General features: G+C 33.2%; 1 protein-coding gene and 1 pseudogene across 4 annotated transcripts; one reads left to right on the top strand and one right to left on the bottom strand.

Annotated features, from left to right (window-relative positions):
• Window positions 1-2,587: 2,587 nt before the first annotated feature.
• LOC143530949 (phosphopantetheine adenylyltransferase-like) lies at window positions 2,588-3,758 on the top strand (annotated as a pseudogene). Its single transcript, XR_013134942.1, has 6 exons — window positions 2,588-2,724; window positions 2,819-2,890; window positions 2,998-3,057; window positions 3,132-3,226; window positions 3,323-3,392; window positions 3,486-3,758. The product of XR_013134942.1 is annotated as a phosphopantetheine adenylyltransferase-like (transcript).
• Window positions 3,759-4,089: 331 nt separating this feature from the next.
• LOC143530926 (anaphase-promoting complex subunit 10) lies at window positions 4,090-6,222 on the bottom strand. 3 transcript variants are annotated; one of them, XM_077026331.1, is made up of 7 exons: window positions 6,126-6,222; window positions 5,826-6,030; window positions 5,677-5,737; window positions 4,863-4,955; window positions 4,721-4,791; window positions 4,508-4,612; window positions 4,090-4,412 (listed from the first exon to the last, which is right to left on the bottom strand). In XM_077026331.1, exons 2-7 carry the CDS (start codon window positions 6,002-6,004, stop codon window positions 4,343-4,345), a joined length of 579 nt encoding a protein of 192 aa, XP_076882446.1. In that variant the 5' UTR covers window positions 6,005-6,030; window positions 6,126-6,222; the 3' UTR covers window positions 4,090-4,342. The 3 variants fall into 3 exon arrangements, with proteins under 3 accessions (XP_076882446.1, XP_076882445.1, XP_076882447.1); XM_077026330.1 differs by having other exon boundaries at window positions 5,826-6,023; XM_077026332.1 differs by having other exon boundaries at window positions 5,826-6,016; window positions 6,126-6,201.
• Window positions 6,223-8,520: the final 2,298 nt, after the last annotated feature.

Raw genomic sequence — 8,520 nt, 5'->3', positions numbered from 1 at the left:
GGATTGCTGAACGGACATGTTGAAGGTGGACGAAATCGATGGGAGCAACGATTTGATGAATATTACAATATTGCCACCGCGTGTTATTTGAAATCGACGGGGATGCGAGTCGCGTACGTAATGTACGATTATGGATTATTGTATTGGATCATTTATATATATATATATATATATATATATATATATATATATATATATATATGAGAGGGTTATACTAAAAAGTTGTTTCCTAGGAAGACTAGGAATAAATAATAGTCATTGGATCATGTTAATTAATAGTTGAGATTTAAAATTACCAAAAACCGACATAGTTTCCTATAATTACTCTTTCACCACTATAACCGACATAGCTTTTTAAAATTGTTCTTTCACCATATGTTGTAATGTCACTTGTCAAAAATCTATTGGTTCTTACCATTCATAGGAAACTCTTTCTTTTTATTTGAACTATTTTATATATATATATATATATATATATATATATATATATAATTGGGCTAGATTTCAACCACTAGTAGTAACAATTTTCACACGCCTTGATGTCATTAGGCTACATGCTACAAGCCCTTTGGTTGGTGCCTATAATTATGACAAATGATCCCACAGAGGGGAGTGTGAAACACCATTCCATGGCTCTTGTTACCGCTAGAATTTCACTCTTCTGAGAAGCAAGGTAGGGATTACGTATAACCTTATACTCGTATAACCTACTTTAACGAGCACAAAGTAGACCCACCTTTTTCTATCGGATGTGTAAGACTTGGTTTTGAAGTGTCAAGTTTTAATTAATTAAACAAGAAGTTTGAGTGGGCGTTATGCTTATAAAGTGGATTTACATATTAATGAATTTGAATTTCAAACTTAGTAGCGCACAGTTCTGGTCAAAGTGGTTTGCGGTGTGACATTACTATCACGTAGGCAGTGTGATGTTAACTAACCCACTCGTTAATTAGGTGTTATGGGTTAACAAGCTAGTTATAGATGGTTAAGAAATAAAGAAAAAAAAAAAGACTAAAAAAAAGATTGATTGGTTGTTAGTGGGTTGCCTCAAATGTTTCATGACATAACGCTAGTTATTGAGTTAACAAACACCCCCATAACGATCGGCGCAATGTAGCTGGTGTTATGGGTGTCCCACCTCAACTTTAACGTCTCTTTTGCAACCCCACAACAACAAGCCCTAATAAAGATTGTTCTTATGACTGTAAGGATCTCTGATACGTTTAAATAAATCACATTAATCAATAATAAAAAAAATATTGATATCTAAAGTATTAAATAAAAAATAAATCTCGAGAGAAATTATTATATATATTAAAAAGTAGATTTACTTCTCCTCACATTTTTACTATTTAATTTTAATTTTTATTCAACTAAATCACTAGCCTATAATTAAAATGATGGTTTTTATTCTCTTTAATGTACATTTTTTTCAACTAATTATAATTATTAACAAACTATATTTTAAACAATGAATTTAGATAAGTGTTGAATTCTCATGTTTTATTTGTCAGTTAAACGATTTCAACTTTGTTTTCGTATATTTTATGGTTCGTGTTTACAACAAACAAAACTTTTTTCATGATTTAAAAATATCCTATCATCACATGCAAAAAAAGAGCAAGAGGAAATTCAATCCTTTGACCTTTAAGGCATAATCACATGAAAGGCAATCATAAATACCACCAAACTAAATGTTTTGGTCTCTATGCTTTTAGTTGGGTTGGTAATTTTGAGGCATCTGTCGTGTCCCAAGTGTTGTGAGTTGAGATAATAATATTTTCATTTTAACAATATATCTTTTGTAAGTATATCAAAATGAATGTTTGGTAGCCTCTTAATAATTTTAGACTATCTCTGAATCGATCAGCACCAAATTATTATATTCGTGTTTCAACGTTTGATAACGCATCTTTAAAATATTTTCTTTGGCTTACTAATTTATGTTTATGAATTTGTGTTGGCACCGCTGACACTAACCGAAACTGCGTTGGTTAGCAGCTGTAACGTGTCGTTTTTTTGTTCTATATATGATAATTTGTTGTATTTTGGCATTGACGGGTTTATTTCTTTTATTTATTTTCAATATCGTAACCTGATACATATTGACTTCACGTCCACTTGCAACACGTCGTGATTTTACGTTTTTACGTATGTATTTTTCCCGATTTACTGGTCCGTCGCAAAGCACGGGTTCTAAAACCTAATTATTTGTTTATGAAATACGAACAAAGTATTAATTGTGTCCCACCAAAATTACCATTTCCATGGATGAAACAATTATAGCGTCTTTGTGTCCCCCTTTGCATTGAATTGAATTTTTTTTATTTTTGGTGGGCGTTAGTTATTGACCATCTAACCCTCTTCACTTGCATCCAAACCCTAACATAACAATCGGATTTCATTTCAGTCTGAATCTATTGATTCCTAAAATTATATTCCACTTCCATGGTTGATTTATTAATATTCTCATGTAATTAAACATATTGTTTGTCATGTTATTTGAGCTTAAGTGATTGAAATTTTGTGGCATATTTGTTTCTGAAAATATTTATTTTGAAATAATAGCAGAATCAAGATATATAAAATGACAATTGTGGAGGATCCAAAACCAGAGGTTGTGAGTCTAATTTGTCAACTATTTCTCCACCGAATTCGTATGGAGCGGTGGTTCTAGGTGGCACGTTTGACCGTTTACATGACGGCCATCGCCTTTTCCTCAAGGTTTCTGTCATCAATATGTATTTTATGTGTTTCATGTCACACGGTTAAAACGCATAGGATGAGATTTTGGTTATTTCATGATTGTTGATTACAGGCGGCTGCGGAGTTGGCTAGGGATCGGATTGTAGTTGGTGTTTGTGATGGACCTATGCTTACCAAGAAACAGGTTTCGACCGTTTATTATGACCCTTATTTTGTTATACTTTTAGCCCTTGAAACATTGAGGTACATAATATGATTATGTGTAATATGATTATGTGCCAACCTTTGCAGTTTGCGGATCTAATTATGCCAATTGAAGAGAGAATGAAAAGTGTTGAAGATTACATTAAGGTACATAATCTTTATTTGCTTCAATACTTTTATTTTAGTTTTTGTATTAATCTTTTTTTACTGTAACACATCAGTCTATCAAGCCTGAACTGATGGTACAAGCTGAACCCATTACAGATCCTTATGGTCCTTCAATTGTAGACAAAGATCTTGAGGCTATTGTTGTCAGGTTTGCTCCTCTATCAAGATTTTAGGTTAGCCCGGTCCAACACGACCCGTTTAAACATGAACCATTTTGACCCGTTACATGACCCTTGTCTGGCAGCAAGGAGACGTTACCTGGTGGATTATCAGTCAACAGGAAGAGATCAGAGAGAGGCCTGTCACAACTAAAGGCGCGTGTTTTGCAAATTAAACGCTCTTTGTTTTCTTAGCGTGCAGCATTTATTTTATATAAAATAATGATAATAATATCTCCATATTTACAGATTGAAGTTGTGAATCTGGTATCTGAAGAATCGAGTGGGGAAAAACTGAGTTCGTCAACACTGAGAAGGCTAGAGCCTGAGAAAGCCGGAAAAGTTTAGCTAACATGAACCAGTGTATATGTATAACGCTCCGCTGATACAAAGTATTGGCAGACATTCAGTTTCTTTTCTTGGTTCACAAGTTTGTCATGTTATTTCATGCACCGATACAAGATGACAAAGTATACAATGTCCAATTTACGCTTAATAAGTTAATATACACACGTTCATGTGTTTTGATGGTCTTGTATGAGGTTCGTTTAGTAAACGAGCCAGGCTCCATTTTAGGCTTGAGCTTGTTTAAGTTCAACTTTTACCAATGGATCTTGAGTAGCTCATGAGCTGCTAAACTCGTTTACCTGTTGTCCAGAACATTAATGGGTGACTTGTGCCAAAACTCAAAAACCGTTCTGAAATCCCTTTTCATTTGCAGTCGATGAACGACTTATTGTTGTAAAGTGTTGTGCAGTATACGGATTCCCTGTTTTGTAAGCTATATTTTTCTAATTTCAACTTGTCACCAATAACATACGATGTGAACGATGGTAACCTGATTTTATAATAATAGTAATGAAAAGACAGATACAATGGCTCAAAACGCCAATCTATCGAATAGTAAGGTTAATAAAAAGAATTATGGGCATCATGGGTATGGATGCTCTGCCCCTGATCTGCCCTAATGTATAATGTTATCCTAAACAAGTTCCAACAACATTTTTCTAACAACAAAAAAGTAAGTAAAGAACAACACACGATTAACCATGAATTTAAGACAGCACTGAACTTGATTGGACAGGCAAACTGTATCTTTATGTTCCTCATCTCAGAATCGAGTAAGTAATGAATTCAGTCGAAGTGAATTGAAATGGTTGGAGCGGTATAGGGTTCCTGCAACACACCACAAAACAAGATTCTTGAGTTACATACTCATCACTACAAGAATTGAAACTGTAAAAAATTCAATTAAAAGAAGCATAACGCACGGTTGCGGTCCATAGACTTTTATCTGGCGAACGTGTGTATCCCGCCCGTTGAGATGATTCGACAATACACCAATTTGCAGCATGAATGTATTCACAAAAGCCTCCCTGCCACAACAAAATGATCATAACTCATAAGCACAACTTCTAAAACATACATTAGTAAATTAAATTCATGATATATCCAAAACATAAACTTAAAACAGTATTATGTACCGGGGATCATTGCCGGATAAAGATATATACACCCAACCAGTTGGCTTGACAAGCTCTACTGTTTTTATCTCCTACCGTAACAAAACAAACAACTTTCATAAATCATAATAAAACCTAAACATCATAAATTCAAAAACAATACCTTCAAGTTATGAAAACCATCTCCCGCACGAATTGAGATCTTACTAGGTGTATAACTCTCATCAAGATTAAAATCAACATAAAGCGCCACTAACTAAACAAACAACAAAACAAATATTATATTTGTATAGAATACATAAACATCTAATATAGGAAGATGCAGGTAGGGGTGTTCATCGAATCAAATTCGGGTTATTCGAATCAAGTTATTTGAATTCAAAAAATTTAAAGCAAAACTCTAGTTCGCCTAAATATCGATTAAGCATACTCGAATTTGAGTCTATTCCCGCTATTTGAATAAACCAAATTAGGAAAAATAAATTCAAAATTATACATAACACTTAAATTGGTATTGGATTTAAAAGGTTTTAACCCCAAACTAGCTAAAAAAATTAACATCAACAATATAACTAAAATAAATCACAATGTCCACGAACATAAAAGGGTATTTTTTAGCGGCTAAGATAAATAACTTGAATCGATCATATTGAATCCTAACGTATTGCTATTTATTAAACGTTAAAAATAGTAATAAAGAACAAACCCTTTAATTTGAGCCCACACAAATTTTAAACCCAGGGTATATTATATAAAAATAAAAAATATATACATAAATCTTATTCGCGTTATTCGAATCAAATCGTATTGAGATATCTAGGTTCGAATTCGATTTGCATTCAAATAAAAATTTCGACCCGAATAACTCAAAATTCAAATTCTAACTTTTTATTCCAAGCCCGTTCGAATCGAATTTCGGGTTTTTCAGGTCCGCTTCGAATAACAAACACCCCTAAACGCAGGCATATACGACATACCTGAAGCTTAACTTTCTTTTGAAACTGAATATTAACAAGGTGAGGTTGTGCACCATCAGATCTAAATCGTCCAAATTAATCAAAAACTGTCAAAAACACAATCAACCAAACACAAATAAAACAAAATAAATCAGGGTAAACAAGCATACTGCCAGTAAGTTTCATAATTATCGTCTCGAAGAGCCGAGACGCCGTTGCCGGGTTTACAAGAGCTGACACTCCAAGCGGCGTTCTTTGCCATCTCACGGAGGTCACCGTCGACCACCAGCTGTGGGTTGCCGCCCATCAGCTTCGTTTCTTCTTCTCCCTCAGATGATTCAGTCGCCATTGATGTTAAACCCTAAACCCTAAACTCTTAAATTACGGCTAATTAATTTTTTTAAATGATGAGTTGATTAATGAGTATGGTGAATACCGTGAATTGTAGTAATTTGGATTGTAGAGTGTACCTGGAGATTGAAGGTTATTCGATTGGTGATTTAGGTCAGCTGCAGGAGATACTGAATGGGATGATGCAGTGAAGCCTTGTTCAAATATATTTGTTTTTATAATATTAGACTAAAATACATTAATCTTTTTGTTATTATCAAAATATATAATATAATTTCTTCTTTTTTTTTCACTTTTGTGTGTTTCAAATATATACATATTGATTCATTAAGTTTAGTTTTACATATTTACTTTTACATCATTGTTTTGGTAATGAAACGTTTGTCCTTGCATATACATTTTTACATTTCCACATCTTAATTCTCAATTTAATAATGAAACTTTTGTTACAAAACTTATATAGTAACAAATTGAATTGATGAAGACCAGTTACAACGAGTGATAGAAATACTTGTTATAATAAATATGTAACTTGGTTGGCACGTGTTGACTTTTGGTGAATTCAATTATTTTGTTTCACGTCTCTCTTTTATATTCAATAATTACGATTGTAAATAATTAAATTAAATATCAAAGTATGAAACCATGTGTATTGGGGGCATTCCATCGCGTCACCACTTTCTTTTTCATTGGCTAGAAAAAATGTGGCCCCGCCTTCTTCTACAACATGGCGTTATGTACAAAACGCCCAAGCCATTTTTGGCCCCAAAGCGCCCCCATAACACCTCGGGGCGGTGTGTCCCGGGCTACGGGCCTTTTTCTCCCTTTATAGCGCCCCATTACGTTTGGTCTTACACCATTTTTTTCCATTATCGACTTACCATTTGAAAGGGGAAACACCTACCTTGTTAAATACCTTGATATCAATAAGTTAAGCTCTTATGGCCTAGTGGTAGGAAGTTGGATTCTCTAATAGAGATCCAGGTTCGATCATCGCTTGTGTCATTATGGGTGGATATTGGCAATAAAGGATTCGATTCAGGCCTTGCGAGGTCGTCAGTTCAGATCCCGAGCCCACCTGGGTTTTCATCCCAATGTGCGCTACGTCAGAGAGTTATGCTCTTGTCGCGGCATAACGACTGTCAAGTGGCAGTCGGTGATATGGTATCCCGGGGGAACGCCCAAGCCAAACTCTGAAGTCAGCGTAAGCCCGGTTAAGACAACATAGTCTGGCCAAAGTGAGGCAATGGGGCTCTCCAAATTGAAGAGTGTTGTGGCCTAAACACAAAAAAGAAAGTCGTTGTTTTAAAAAAAAAACAAGGCATTTGATTCTAGTGTTATTACTGAATATTGATTAGCCAACGATTCAAACCAAGTTACACTATAAACGAGTATCCCCAAGCAAAGCATGGGTTTATATTTATAGTATATATAAACGAAACATTTAAAAGCTCTCTAGTTACTCCGTACATTCTCTCAAGCCACCAGATTGCATTATTTGTAAATAGAGGTTTCTCATGCATTTGACCCGAATTCACGGGTATGGATCTCACCAAACCCAGATATTCCTTAAACGGGTTATAATATCTCATTAAATAAAAAAAATTAATCTTACCGGATATTTGATATGAAAACCCTATAAAATAAGTATATTCTAAAAATTAATATTTGATTTCTTTAAAAAAAATAGATATATTATTTATAATTAAAAAACAAGTTAAAAAATAATTTTATAAGCAGGTCATGAGTCTCACTAAACCCAAATAGCTTTTAAACATGATTATAACATCTCATTTATATGTGAAACCATTTCATCATCAAATACTAAGTATATTATTAACTTCTGTAAAATAAATAAAACTAAATTTCAAAATATATATAAATATTATAAAAGAATCATGTAAAACGACCCTCGTTATACGGGGGATAAAAACTAGTAATATATATAAATGAAACATTTAAAAGCTCTCTGGTTGTTCCATATTTCTTCTCAAGCCACCAGATTGTTTTATTTGTAAATGAAAGGTTCTCATGCATTTGACCTGAATTTACAGGTATGGGTCTCTCCAAACCCAGATAGCCCTTAAACAGGTTATAACATCTCATTAAACTAAAAATTAATCTCACCAAATATTTGATATGAAAATCCTATAAAATTAGTATATGATTTTTTTAAAAAAACAAATATATAATTTATAATTAAAAAATAATATTATAATAATAAAAAATAAGCAGGTTTCGCGTCTCACCAAATCTAAATAGATTTTAAACCGAGTTATAATTATTTGTGAAACCCTTATGAAATCAAACCCTAAATATATTATTAACTTTCTTACAATAAATAAAATTAAAATTAAAAAATATATATATAAATATTATAAACGAATAATGTAAAATAACCTCCGTAATACATGGGATAAAAACTAGTAAAATAATAAAGTCAGAAGTAAGTACACACGTTTGTTTGTGTGTGTGTGTACACACACGTCGTAAGTATGATTATATACATGTTTT

The sequence above is a fragment of the Bidens hawaiensis genome, unplaced genomic scaffold, assembly GCF_021521415.1.
Source record: "Bidens hawaiensis isolate Kalapana, Puna unplaced genomic scaffold, B.hawaiensis_p1.1 tig00009067_1, whole genome shotgun sequence".
Taxonomy (NCBI): domain Eukaryota; kingdom Viridiplantae; phylum Streptophyta; class Magnoliopsida; order Asterales; family Asteraceae; genus Bidens; species Bidens hawaiensis.
Note: the sequence above shows the minus strand (reverse complement) of the source record. Positions and strands in the feature narration are given on the sequence as shown.